General features: G+C 41.1%; 2 protein-coding genes across 4 annotated transcripts in view; both read right to left on the bottom strand.

Moving 5' to 3' along the window:
- Positions 1-14,602, bottom strand: part of gmds (GDP-mannose 4,6-dehydratase) — a 300,682-nt gene that overhangs the window by 106,082 nt on the left and 179,998 nt on the right. The window lies entirely within an intron of this gene.
- The window catches only part of LOC128600974 (sec1 family domain-containing protein 2-like), an 82,512-nt gene continuing 68,115 nt past the window's right edge, over positions 206-14,602 (bottom strand). Inside the window, exon 5 of the mRNA XM_053613799.1 lies at positions 206-1,044. Coding sequence (XP_053469774.1) covers positions 637-1,044 — 408 coding nt within the window. The 3' untranslated portion in view covers positions 206-636. The remainder of the gene's footprint in view (positions 1,045-14,602) is intronic.

Raw genomic sequence — 14,602 nt, 5'->3', positions numbered from 1 at the left:
TGTTGCACTTTTTGCCATTTCGATTCACTACATCTATGTGCAAAAGACCGCAACACTGTAGTACACATGCCAACTTGTGGTTTATATAGACGTTCCAATCAACCGAGTGAACCAAACAAACGTTACGATTCTTCAAGGTTCCTCGAGTTATTCACGAATCAGTTCCACGTGACTGAAGAAAAGCGTAGGTTATGGAAGGCTGCAGTTTATCCTAAGGAGGAGAATTGGGATCGAACCATAGTCTGTTGAAAGAATTGGGCTCTTTTTTTTTTTAAGCATGTCTGTAGCTATGAAATCAAAATGGCCACCTAGTTACAAATGTGTGGCACCATGGGTAACAGTGTAGAGTGCACTGATTTCAGTAAATACAAAGGATATATTTATTCTTAAAAAAACAAAACAAAACAAAACACATCAGCTCAATCAGGTGTGAACGCCACACCCAAGCGGTAAATCCAAAACGACCTGTACTCTTATTAATTACAAGTTCAGCCATGTTGACTGAACATTCGGGAAGGTGGGAAAGGACCATACAGATAAAACCGTTGTGTTTTTATGTGATGTGATGACCCCTTTGCACTTAGAAGATGTGCACCGAAGATGGTTCTAAATCAAATGTTATGTATTTTTGTACCTTTATATCCTATTAAATAGACTTTTGAGGGGACAAAAAAAAAACAAGTGTACGGTGACATCATTTATCTTCATCATCATCATCATCATCATCATCACACCCATTTCCAGTTTGAACAGTTTGAACACAGCGGTACCTGTAATACCCTGCACCAAAGGACTCAGCGTGGTCTGCTGGGTGAGTAAAAGTGTCAGCGCCCCGATAAGCTCTCGCTCCACCTTCTCCTCGTCCTGCCTTCCACTCGCTTGCGTCTCCTGAGCCAGAGAGTACACGTACACCAACAGCAGGAGCAGCTCGTCCAAGCTGAAATCAGCCGAACCCGACTCTGAACCGGTCTCGGTGCCACTTCTGGACTTCATAAGGGGCAGAAACTGCTTCAGGACGTCTGCCAGTTCAGACTCTCCCAGCGCCTACAACATAAACAGAAGAATGAAGAATAAGTCATTCAACTGTAACACTTAATATAAGCATAAAGACATATGAAGTGTTCTATGGACTGCCATAGACTCCCATGTGGAAGTATTTATTATTATTATTATTATTATTATTATTATTATTATTATTATAAGAATAAGAAGAGGAATAAGAAGAAGAAGAAGAGGAAGAATAAAAAGAAGAATAATAAGAATAAGAAGCAGAAGAAGTAGAAGGAGAACAAGAAGAATAAAAATATAATAATAATAATAAGAGAAGACAAGAAGAAGAAGTAGAAGAAGGGGAAGAAGAAGAGGAAGAAGAAGAAGCAGAAAAGGAGGAAGAAGAAGAACAATAAGTATAACAATAAGAAGAGGAAGAAGAAGAGGAGGAAGAAGCATAAGAAGAAGATGAGGAAGAAGAAGAGGAAGAAGCAGAAGAAGACGAAGAAGAAATAGAATAAGAAGCAGAAGAGAGGAGGAGGAAGAAGACGACGAAGAAGAGGTAGGATAAGAAGCAGAAGTAGAAGAAGCAGAATAAAAAGAAGAAGCAGAAGCAGACGAAGAAGCAGAAGAAGCAGAAGCAGACGAAGAAGAAGTAGAATAAGAAGAAGAAGAAGAAGCAGCAGAAGAAGAAGAAGCAGAAGAAGAAGAAATAGAATAAGAAGCAGAAGCAGAAGAAGTAGAATAAGAAGCAGAAAAAGAAGCAGAAGCAGACGAAGAAGAAGTAGAAGAAGAAGAAGAAGCAGAAGCAGAAGAAGAAGCAGAAGCAGAAGAAGAAGAAGAAGCAGAAGCAGAAGAAGAAGTAGAATAAGAAGCAGAAGTAGAATAAGAAGCAGAAAAAGAAGCAGAAGAAATAGAATAAGAAGTAGAATAAGAAGCAGAAGAAGAAGAAGAAGAAGCAGAAGAAGTAGAATAAGAAGCAGAAGAAGAAGTAGAATAAGAAGCAGAAGTAGAATAAGAAGTAGAAGAAGAAGTAGAAGCAGAAGAAGTAGAATAAGAAGCAGAAGTGGAAGCAGAAGTAGAATAAGAAGCAGAAGAAGAAGTAGAATAAGAAGCAGAAGAAGAAGAAGAATAAGAATAAGAGGAGAAGTAGAATAAGAAGCAGAAGAAGAAGTAGAATAAGAAGCAGAAGAAGTAGAAGAATAAGAATAAGAGGAGAAGTAGAATAAGAAGCAGAAGAAGAAGAAGAAGAAGAAGAAGAAGAAGAAGAATAAGAAGCAGAATAAGAAGCAGAAGAAGAAGAGAAGAAGTAGAAGCAGAAGAAGTAGAATAAGAAGCAGAAGTGGAAGCAGAAGTAGAATAAGAAGCAGAAGAAGAAGTAGAATAAGAAGCAGAAGAAGAAGAAGAATAAGAATAAGAGGAGAAGTAGAATAAGAAGCAGAAGAAGAAGTAGAATAAGAAGCAGAAGAAGTAGAAGAATAAGAATAAGAGGAGAAGTAGAATAAGAAGCAGAAGAAGAAGAAGAAGAAGAAGAAGAAGAAGAAGAAGAATAAGAAGCAGAATAAGAAGCAGAAGAAGAAGAGAAGAAGAAGAGAAGAAGTAGAAGCAGAAGAAGTAGAATAAGAAGCAGAAGAAGAAGAATAAGAAGCAGAAGAAGAAGAATAAGAAGCAGAAGAAGTAGAAGAAGAAGAAGAAGAAGAAGAAGAAGTAGAATAAGAAGCAGAAGAAGAAGAGAAGAAGTAGAAGCAGAAGCAGAAGAAGCAGAAGCAGAAGAAGAAGAAGAAGAAGAAGAATAAGGAGCAGAAGAAGAAGTAGAATAAGAAGCAGAAGAAGAAGAGAAGAAGAAGAAGTAGAAGAAGAAGAAATACAATCACTATAGGGTGCCAATGGTGCTTGACCCCCCAAAAATGTAACTCAGTACATTGCTTGGAAAAGCACTTCAGTATCTACGGCATACATTTGTAAAGGGGAAATATAACGGGATTCAACATTATTTGCACCAACCAAGCAACGTCATATACTCGCCTGCCACTTTGTTAGGAACACCTATACCCCTGCTCATTCACGCAATTATCTAACCATGCAGATACCGGCCAACAGCTTCGGTTAACGTTCACATCAAACATGAGAATTGGGGGTGGGGGTGGGGGGCATTTTCAGTGATCCTAGTGTCTTTGGCCGTGTCTGAGTATTTCAGAAACTGCTGAGCCCCTGGGATTTTCACACACAATAGCCTCTCGAGTTTGCCATTGTAAACCATCGAGTTATTTTCCCATGTTCATTTGGAAACGAAAAGCCAATCAGCGCAACACACAGGGACCATAAATATACAGACAGAAATATTGGTTTCATATCTGGCAGATGATTTATACAAGTAAAGCAGGATACTATGTGCTGAGCTGTCAAGAACCCAAATGAGCAGCAACTCAGCGTGTCGTACTCCTTTACAAGCTACTGTACGAAATAAAGGCCTAAGCGTTGTGTGGTTATGTGAAACCGCCGTCCCCGTGTTTAAGTATGCAGCATCCGAAGGAATCTTGCAGACATGTACCACAGAGTTGAGCTCACAAGCAACAAGAACTCCTTCTTGTACAATGGCTTGGAAGGAGTGCAAGGCCATTTTACTGGAAAGACTGAATAGTGTATATTATATATATATCCCCAAGGTGGACTTTTCCACCATCAGTGGTTGCCTACCCGACACTAATACTGAGAGATGACCATTCTGAAATGCATGAAATCGTCTTATAGGAAAGCCATAGCAATTTAACTAACACTGCAGGTTTGTCTCCAGTTGGACACTCATCATTCATCATCAACAAGACAGTACAGTAATACAGAAGAACTACACACTGTCAAATTCTTTACGTTTCTGCAACATGGAGGGACGTGTATTAGCAACTTGAGATCGTAGCAAAACAGAGATTTGCTTTGGTTTGAACATGTGATACTTCTCCTGATGTACTGTCAAAACCAGATCCAGGTTATATATACAACAAAATAGTGTAAAAGTGCAAAGAAACTACGTAATTAAAGGGTGTGGCTCAGGGCTTAGGAGTGCTTAATGCTTGCGTATAGCACAAACAACCTTCATAAACTGCAGTTTCATTGTCTGAATAGGAACGATTATGAAGACAAATTTATCCCAAACTGACCCTAAAGCATGGTTCATTCAAGAACAGTCTCTAAGGGCACAGAGTGAACAGTGTTTTCCTGTATGAGAAACCTGCAAAAAAATAAATAATAATTAAAAAAAGAAAAAAAAGATCCAATACCCTTGTGAATGGATACTGTTGTAAAGAGAAGCGTTCCCGTTGGGCCCAGCACAGTTCCATGAACCAACACAAACATTCGTGTTTTCCTCTGGAGAAAAGTGAACTGGCCCGGACTCAGGATCACATAACTGGAACGTAAGGGACCTTGACTCTGAGGAACAACGTGTTCCTGAAGACCGAGAGGTTCTGTACTAAACACAACAAGCCACGAGCCGGGTGAGTGTGGGTCCGCGATTGTGTTACAATCTCAATCTCAAGCGCAAGTTTTAGCATTTCGTTTCATTTTCTGCCAAAAGCAACACATCTGCCCTAGCTTGAGACATTACTAGCAACATTAATTCATTATTATTTTTTTAGTAAGGATCGTAATATACACACAGTTGCAATCCAAATTATTCGACCCCCATTGCAAATCAGGTTTATTGTCAAAATGTACAGAATTTCAGCTGTTTGCGATGAACAAATCAAACAAAAGTAACTGAAATAGACAACACAATGAATAACCCCATCCCTAACCCAATGGTTCAAGTGGTTTCCCCAAATTCAACTGAAAATGCAACTTATTTTATCTTTCGCTTTTCTCTTGTGGCCTTGAAGTAATCCAAAAAAGAATCGGATTACATGACTTTCATATCGTGATACTTGGATTACGTTACTGATGACATTTTTTTATGAAGTCTTTTTTAACTGTAATGGAGTACATTTGTAAAGTAACCCTCCCGACCCTGCTTACAAGCCAAACTATGAACCAATACCCAGTGGATTGTGAACTTACACCAACAGCGCATTTAATTTGGCAACAAATTGTCATAAAGAGCCATTTGAATTGTTTTCGAGAATAAAATATCGATAGACACGGATTTTCCTTGCTCTTAGACTGTTTGAATCCTACTCGCGTTTCGTACGAGTCCAACAACATGAAAATGATCTACGCGAGGTGTGTGAGCCACACAAGATCTTTGCGGAGTCCAGAAATGAGTTTTATGGAGGAAGCGAAGACACTCTTTCGGGCAGAATTTGATCTCAGGCTGCCGTTAATACGCAGACGAAGGCCGTTTTTTTCCTCCCAACGTGTGATAAATACACAAAGGTTATATACTGAGGTAGAGGCTAACGTAATGTTTTATATCTTAGTTGGGTGTACAGGTTTTCTTACAATGGTTTATCGTAATTATGATTACAAATCTCTCCGTTCTAACCCGAGAAAAGCCAAACAGAAGCATTTGAAAAAACTGGAGCCTTCTCCCAACCAACAGACTTAAAGTAAGACTGTGTGCCACAGGCATCCATCCAAACAGACAGGAAACAAGCACTCCCTTTCTTCCTCTCTTGTCTCCGCACTGAGATAATCACTGTAAGACCAGGCCTGGATGAAACAAGAGGAAGTGATAAGCTCGGGAGATGACCTGCATCAGATTGTGTCGCACCTGGCCTGTGTCAAACTAACAGGACTGGGCACTGAAGAGACGTGTGAGAAACTGAAGAGTGATCTCTTCTCATCCTCACCTGAAGTCTAATACTGTACAGTGGACTGTAACTTATACAAATCAGGGCTGATGATTAATGATTATCTTGCAAAAATATTATTATTTTATTCATTGATACATCGAATAAAAATTCATACCAAAACATATTACCAAGAATATTATCATGTGTTTATGTCAACCACATGAGACACCCAAACTAATATAGTGAGATTATTCTGTATATTTTTTATTTTTTTTTGCTGGTTCCCCTCTGAAACTATCGGAACGGCAAGGCCGATTCATTTGTTTTTGAATGTAGACATTTGGGTTTGAGAACAAAAGATGGATATGAGACGAGAGTTTAGAATTTCAGCTTTTATTTCCTGGTGTTTATAATGTAGACGTGTTAAACGACATAGAACACAGCACATTTTGTATCAGACTGCCCGATTTGTGGACGAGCAAAAATATCGGAATACAACAGTATACTGACAGGTGTTTCTTGTTACCCAGGTGTGTCCTGTTAGATTGAGTGTTTATACAATAAATAGCTCTGAATCAGCGAGCAAAAACTCTTGGTTTGTTGTTAAAAAGAATAAACCGACATGAAGACCAGAGAGCTGTCAATGGGAGAAAGTGAGCCGTTTTGAAGCTGAGAAAAGAGGGAAAATCAAATCGGAGACGTTGCACAAATGTTGGGCATAGCCAATACAATCATTTGGATTGCTCTGGAAAAAGAAGGAAAATACTGGTGTACTGAGCAACAGACACTGGACGGGTCGGCCAGGGAAATCAACAACAGCTGATGACAGAATCATTGTGAGAGCTGTGAAGATAAACCCCAAAAACAACAGTCAGTGACATCACCAACAACCTCCACAGGGCAGGGGTAAAGGTCTCACAAGCCACAAAAGTGCAGAAATATAGAGGTCAAACCACAAGACACAAACTAAAAAGAGGACTGTACCTTACCTGCATTTGAAAATCCGATTTGTTCAGTTCTGACTGGACAAATTAAAAATTAAGGCAAAATAAATATCCGTCTCACTAACTGAAACGAATAAGCTGATTTCCAGTGTGTGGAATCGACTCTAAAGCTTTGGGGCTGACTCTCCGTCCCAAACATCTTCAAATGAATGAGCTCGGCCTACTGCCAAGTGTAATGTGTGCAGCATATCTAGATATACAAACAAGCAATATAAAGCCAATATATCCCCAGTATAACCATTTATACCACTGCTAGGTTGAATTCTCCAATCTGCTTGGTCAAAAGTTGTGCATTATTTTCACACTGCTCCGACAGTAGTTCCGGCTGTAACGTGAACGATGGATGGGAGACCTCCTGGGGAAAACTAAGGTTGCTGCTGGAAGTGGTATTAGTGAGGCCAGAAGGGGGCGCTCACCCTGAGGTCTGTGTGGGTCCTAAAGCCCCAGTACAGTGACGGGAACACTATACTGTAGAAACAGCACTTTTTCGTTCGGAGATGAGATATTAAACAGAGGTCCTGACTCTCTGTGGTCATTAAAATTCCCAGGACACTTATGGTAAAAGAGTAGGGGTATAACCCCGGTGTCCTGGTGAAATTCCCCCACTGGCCCTTATCTTTCACGGCCCCCCAATAATCCCCATCTCTGAATTGGCTACGTCAATCTCTCCTCTCCACTAATAGCTGGTGTGTGGTGGCGCACTATGGCTGCCGTCGCATCATCCAGGTGGATGATACACACAAGTGGTGGTTGAGAAGTTGCCACGGTTTATTGACAACAGTTTTCAAGGTTTATTGTTTCATACGATTGCTTAGTCTACGTGAAGCTCAGCGTGTGGTGGGTGACATTCTTAGCGTTTATTCACGAGTTGCATTGCTTAGCATTATACCTTAAAAAAAAAAAAAAGAAAAGAAAAGAAAAGAAAAGAAAAGTGAACTCAGTCTTCAAGCAAGCTTCCTCCCCCGGAGGCACGTTACTCACTTCGGCCCCAATCACGACCCCCGTGATTTTTCTCCTTACACAATGCGAAATATGAACCGTGCACAAATCTTACACCGATTATTACTCGTTAAACATGCTTTCAGTTTTCTGAAGGACAGAATGAAGCAAAAGACACACACACACACACACACACACACACACACACACACACACACACACACACACACAGAGAGAAAAAGAGAAAGGCTTACAGAACATTTCTGTCAGTTCTGAATCATACATTTTTGCAACTGTGCCACTAAGTATATGTGCATTGTGTGTGTGTTAAGCCTAGCTTTGTCGTTAGCTGCCTCGGGTTTCCAGACCAATGTTATTTTAAAGGCATATTTCAGTTGTCAGGCTCATAATGGGCTGCACTGCTGTGTGTTTGTGTTCTTATGGACACCTGACATCTGCGTGAGAGTCATGTTCAACTAATTTGGTTGCCCAATAAAGCGACCTGCTGGGACTGGGACTGGAACACACACACACACACACACACACACACACATATATATATACACACACACACACACATATATATACACACAGACACACACACACACATATACACTCACACACGGGCTCAGAGTAACTTTATAGTTGTTGACTTTGCATTCAAGGTCTTTATTTCTTTTAATGTTGCCACATATTTTTGCTTCCCTCAAAAAAAAAAAAAAGAGGCCCATGGTTACCTTCATCACCAGAGGGAATCTCTCACCCGCTCTCTCTCTCTCAAACACACACACACACACGCCATCATTGCTCCATTGTGTAATGCTAATAATAATGGATTTTAGGTTCCATTACGTACTTGCAATGTACAGATTACTCAGTCGAACACCTACAACAGAACCACATACTTAAAAAAACAAAAAACAAAAGAAACCTCAGAAACACAACACAACACGGACAAAATGAAGTCAACTAGATGGATAGACTGAAAACATTTTTGTTGCTGTGATATAACCGCTAGTTTATAGTACAGGAAGCTGAAACGCAAAAAGGACCATTTTAAGCTGCCGGGTGTCTCTAGTGGCTACTAATCTCTAGCTCTAATATAGGAAACTATTACTAATCCCGTAGGCGCAATCGTCTACGAGCTGCTACTAAAATGACCCACCATTACCCAGCACAACCGGCTGTCGCCACACGCCGACGCCACGATTATCTGTAATTACTGATAAACACTGCTACACGTTCTAAAGCCAATATTAAGCTTATCTAAGCACCGCAATTGCAACTGGACCGCACGTCGGTACTGCGGAGTCTGCATTTTACCACTGGGTTGATATTTCTGTGCAGGACGCGGAAACGTGAAAGGTGTCTGTACGCCTGTTTGCGTTCCAACAAACTTCATCGCTCGACAGCGAATGAAAGCGATGCGTGCTCATAGAATAAGCTGCAATGCCAACGGATAACCTGTGTACGTGCATATTTCTCTTAATCGGACATCCTTGTCCAATCAAGACGAGGCTGCCAGACTCCGCCCAAAGCTTACGTGCCGTTTCAAACAGGAAATGAACTCCAGATGGACCTCTAGAGGGAGCTGAGTCCTGCTGTGTGTGTGTGTGTGTGTGTGTGTGTTGTTTGGCACTAATCAAAACCAGGCACCATTCTCCACACAATAGAGCCCTTCTCTCACCCTCTGGCCAGACTGGATTCACGACGTACACAGTTGATGCCAAAGATTTTTAACTCTCAGAGACTTCTTTTTTTTTTTTTCCCACCTAAATGGTATCCCAGTACTTCTAGAAAATGACTGAAATATGAAAACCAGATACACGTGACATTACTAGCTTCGTAAAGGAACGGAAAGAAATAGCAGGTGATTACTTGGGTTACGCTGGAACAGAATTGTGAACGTACAGTACGCGGTGAAATTCCAGCTACTTGCAATAGACACGTTACTCCATCGAACAGCCTGAACAAGGAAAAACGACACATTCTCTTATTATTTGAGTGAAAAACGTAAAGGTCCAGTTACATAAATCCGAGCCTAATCCCGGTCTAAATAAGCAACTAACATGACTGAATGGCCACAAGTTACCTTTCAATGCTTAATCATTTATGATAGGTTTGTGGCTACAAGTGTTTATGTGGCTTTCTCCTCCCATAGTTGATTGTTGATTTAAACAACAGTCTTCACAGGTGAAACTGAAGGCTAAAACCAAGAGTAGATGGCACGTTAATACACATTAAGTGCTTAATATAAAACGTTCTCGCGTTTTGGACGACCTGGACCGGGCGCTTTTCCCGCGAGCAGCTCGCTCTGTGACCTCCGTGGTTTCTCACATGGGTTTTATTCATAGATGTGCGATTTTTCACCGTCGTGAAATGGCGTCACTGGCGTACAAATTGTGCTCAATTTCAAGAATGTCGAGGATTCGGTAGCCTTGCGGAAGTCTTGTACGCCAGTGACGTCATTTCACGACGATGAAAAAAAAACGTTTTAACACACGGACGTTATACGGACCATTCGGACTTTATTCTCAAAAGAAAAGAACTTCGTTCTCTAAATATTAAGACTTTATTCTTGAAGCAAGTGAGGGTAAATAATATGAAAACTCCATGAAACACTTCTCTAGCCCTGGAGTTAAGTCTCTGGTCTGATGAGTGGCCTGCGGTTAAATAAATGACTATACGCAAATACACGTGATTGGATAATCTGCTACAGAAGCCGTGATGGGTCGTGTGTCCGTAATCGCGTACTGTGACGGCACCTACTGCATTCGATTCAGTACCTACTTCCTGTCCGTTGATTCGGTACGTACTGATCAGTACATGTGTGTGTAGCCTGAATACAATTCGGACGCACTACACCCGCCATGTTGGCACGGTCACATGACCTACAACTTAAAAAAAAAGCTGATGTGCTGCTTTCTGCCATTTTGGATTCTGACAGCTCTTCAACGCCCGCCCCACTGCCTTATGGGATATCGCAGTGTCCACTGGTTCCATACTGCAGAACCTCAGCAGAAACAGTAGCTCATCCAGGAATTTCTTGCCTACTGTTTTACGGATACTGAGAATTCCGACACACGACTCCTTTAGCATACTGCTTCTCTCCTACTGTGTAGTAGGGTAGTAGGAATATTCGGTGTGGTCTGCTAACAACAAATAAATAAAAAAAAGAATAATAATTCAAATTGTATTGTAAATAGACCCAGGAATACAACTTAGTTAGAATTAACTCAAAGAAAGATGGTGGACTGAAAAGATTCAAACGCTTTGCGGATAAGCCGTGAGCTTATACTGTTACTAATAACAGGAAGTCAAAAAAAAACATTATCAGAAGCCGCCATGTTCCGCTAGTGGACACCAATCTCTAGCTTGACTATCAGAAACGGTTGCTAATGGCAGCGGTGGTTCAGCAGTTCAAACCCTGCTCCTGGCCTTCAGGCTTGAACGTCTGTTTACCTTCTCCACTCAACCGCAAGTCGTTTCAGATAAAACACTACGGAGGTGTAAAATGTAACTCGGTAGACACGACGGCTCAGGAAATACCTTTCAGGAATGAATGACTCTGTCGAGCGGCTCGAACGGAACGTTTGCTCAGCGCACGATCGGCCGAAGTCATTTCACGACAACTTGCTCGTGAACAGAGATTTAAAGTTCACAAAACCTTGTGCATGGGGATGGGACTTTAATATTAACATTTAGATATTAGGAAGAGAGTGGAGCAGTGCCAATATTTTTTTCACCACGATATTTCGTAACTAAGGAGAAACGCATGTTTTAGGAAGGGAAGCCTGGTTCGTGTAGGAAATTAGTGCAAGGAACTCTAATGCATGTGTCTTTCGTCTGTGTGTGTGTGTGTGTGTGTGTGTGTGTGTGTGTGTGTTATAAAGGTCTGTGAAAGTGGCCAAATGTTAAACAGACACAGAAATATTAATGCAATGACCGGGACACTGAATGTATTAACTGTCTCTCACACACACACACACACTTTAACAAATTGGACTATTCCGATTTGTGAATTTGAAAGTGGCGAAACTTTAAATAAATACAAAGAAGTAAAAAAGCGCGTGTCAGAATGAAACAATTGGGTCATCTCTGTGGAATCCTGCTGTTTGCAAAAAGGCGCGAATTTCAGGAAAGTCCTGTCAGAATGGGAAAAAAAGCATCCATCACTCGGCTCTTCTCTCTGCTCTGTGACTGCACTCTGGAGAGAAGTGCTCGTTTAGACGGGCCAGAGCGGAAGATGAGTATAAACACCCGGACACACACACACACACACACACACACACACACACACGCACACACAGAGGAGTGTACATCACTGCCGGAGCTTGATGTACTTTCTGATAATCTGAGATCTTCCAAACAACAACAAGAAAAATTCCCCTACAGTAGCGTGTACGTGTGTGTTCACGTGAAACAAACAAGCCGCCGCTTTTCCACTCAAGCAGTCCTTCGTTTCGTTTTCCCCCCACTCGATACGACATAGAAGCCGAAGCGAGCCGAGCGTCATTTCCATAACAGCCGTACTCGTTTACAAATTCAAACGGACGCGACACGTGGACTGCTCGACCTCGACGTGACGAGACCACGCTGCCATGCAAAGCCACGCTCTGCATGTTATTCTTCCAAAACAATGCGCACGCAGAGTGTAAGGACTTCAGTCTGTCAGACTGTACTGCTCTTTAAAATAAATAAATAAATTCAGCAATGATCGTTTCAATTTCTACAAAACAAGTAGTAGGGCTGTCACGATACCGTAAACATATCTTACGATACTGCTCCAGCTGAAGCGTCGCAATACCAAGTAGTATCACCATACCACGCAATATCAGGTTAATTCCGAATTCTAATCCACAAAATGAACCAGATTTACAGAAACACATCGATATCGACGAAAACAGATAAACCAGATTTTCCTCTGAGCACTTCATTAATGAGAATGAATACCTGAACCATCCAACTAATTCAATGTGCCACATACTTCATCTATTGTTCCCTCAAGCAAAGAAATCACGCAAATGGAAATTGTCCTGAGAGAACTGAGGATGAACACGACATTAGGAATAAATAACTGAATTTGGAAACGAACTCGAAATTGAGAAACTGACAACGTCAGCTCGCTTACTATCAAACACGGCTAATTTCAGTCTCTACACACAGCAGTTCGCGTACCGTTAGCTCGCTTACAATCAAACAGGAAATCTTAAAAGGTTAATGTTTAGAATTTAGGTTAAATGAAGTGTCTAACCTTCGTGTATTCTGTAAAAGCAGTGATGTGTCGTTTTAGAGAAAATAGTACAAACCGTCACGTGCACAACATTAGTTACGGTACTACCGTATACACGATAACGGTATTCTGAAGCTTTAGTATCGCGATATTACCGCAGTACCGGTGTAAAGTGCAACCCTACTCGATAGTAATCTCAGTATGGTTAGCAAACAAAAAAATCTAAGCACATAAAAGTCTATACGCTCATTTTTTTTTCTTTGTGAGAAACGCCACGTGAGGAATAGCGCACGACGGTAATACGCACAACGCGTAAATCGCACCGCACGTCTACGTACAGCAGCAGACGCACGCAAAGTAGCTTCCGGTTTGCGGGCTACGTTCCGTCATCGACATGGCCACGATTCCGGGATATGACGGAATGCTTTTGAAATCGATGCGAGATGGGGAAAAAGAGGGAGAGACGGATGGAGTGAGCGCGGAGAGTATAAACAGGCAGCTAATGAGGCGCTCTTAAAGCGAGTGTTAGATAACGCGGCTGATACACGCGCTCGTAAAGGTAATGGCGGACGGTCAGGCCACGGTGGGGAAGTTTATACAAGAACGCAGCCATGAATCTCGTCTTTTAAACATCCGTCTACATCTCTAAATCTTGTGTGTGTGTGTGTGTGTGTGTGTGTGTGTGTGTATATATATATATATATATATATATATATATATATATAAAGTGCCCAGCTGGCCTTGATACACTTTCACCTGAAGTGCGCTGTTATTTCTGAGGAGTTATTAAGGATATGAAATAACACCTTAGTCTGACAGATATACACACACACACACACTTTTTATACACTTATATATGTTTTATGATTTTTATTCAGGTCCATGTACCTTCTGTTACTCACTGTTCATTTTAAAAACAAATATTTTAAAAATAAAAACAAAAAAATGTGTCTATTCTGGTTTCCTTTTTAAAGGAATAGAACGCCGACAGGCTTATAACGTCATTTTCTGATAACAGCGTGTCCAGAAGTGTTTTCCTCTTGTGGTTACATTTAAAGCGGCCATCGACAAGACGTTCCTCAAATTCTTCCTCTCACTTCAAGTTAACAGTTCAAAGAAACACAGCTTGTCACGTTCCCAAGACATTCCTCGGTCCTGAAGATTCCTCGGTGACGGAAAACTTTGACCTTTACTAAGCGCCGACACTGGAGATGCCCTTCGTAAAGTTCAAATAAACACCTTCTTAACAAAAAACATCACCATATCAACGCTTATACGTTTTTTTTTTTTTAATAACATGCATTTTAAATCTGTTCCTCGTTAGCTTTAGATTATGAAGATCAGGGGGAGGCGTGCCTGATCTGCTAGAACAGTGTCTATGTGTGTAAATGACAGCATGGAGCCAGTAAAGTCGTGCTCCTCTGCATGCGTCTGTCTTTAAATATACAAAAGAACGGCAATGCTTTCCATTATTGATAAAGCAGACAAGCATCCAGACAGACAGTGGAGTAGCTTAGAGCAGTGTTTCTCAACCTGGGGGAGAGATCGGAAAGGGGGTGCAAATTGTTTTCAAGAAAATAAACACAGACAGGGCATTATTTGTGTACTCCGTGTATTTTATTGCTTTTCCAATAGAATGTGCACAAATGAAAAACCCCACGTTCCCTCTCTCTCTGTATTTTCTTTTTGCTGGGAGAGGAGGAGCTTAGCTG

This window comes from Ictalurus furcatus, chromosome 25, assembly GCF_023375685.1.
Source record: "Ictalurus furcatus strain D&B chromosome 25, Billie_1.0, whole genome shotgun sequence".
NCBI classification, from domain to species: Eukaryota; Metazoa; Chordata; class Actinopteri; order Siluriformes; family Ictaluridae; genus Ictalurus; species Ictalurus furcatus.
Note: the sequence above shows the minus strand (reverse complement) of the source record. Positions and strands in the feature narration are given on the sequence as shown.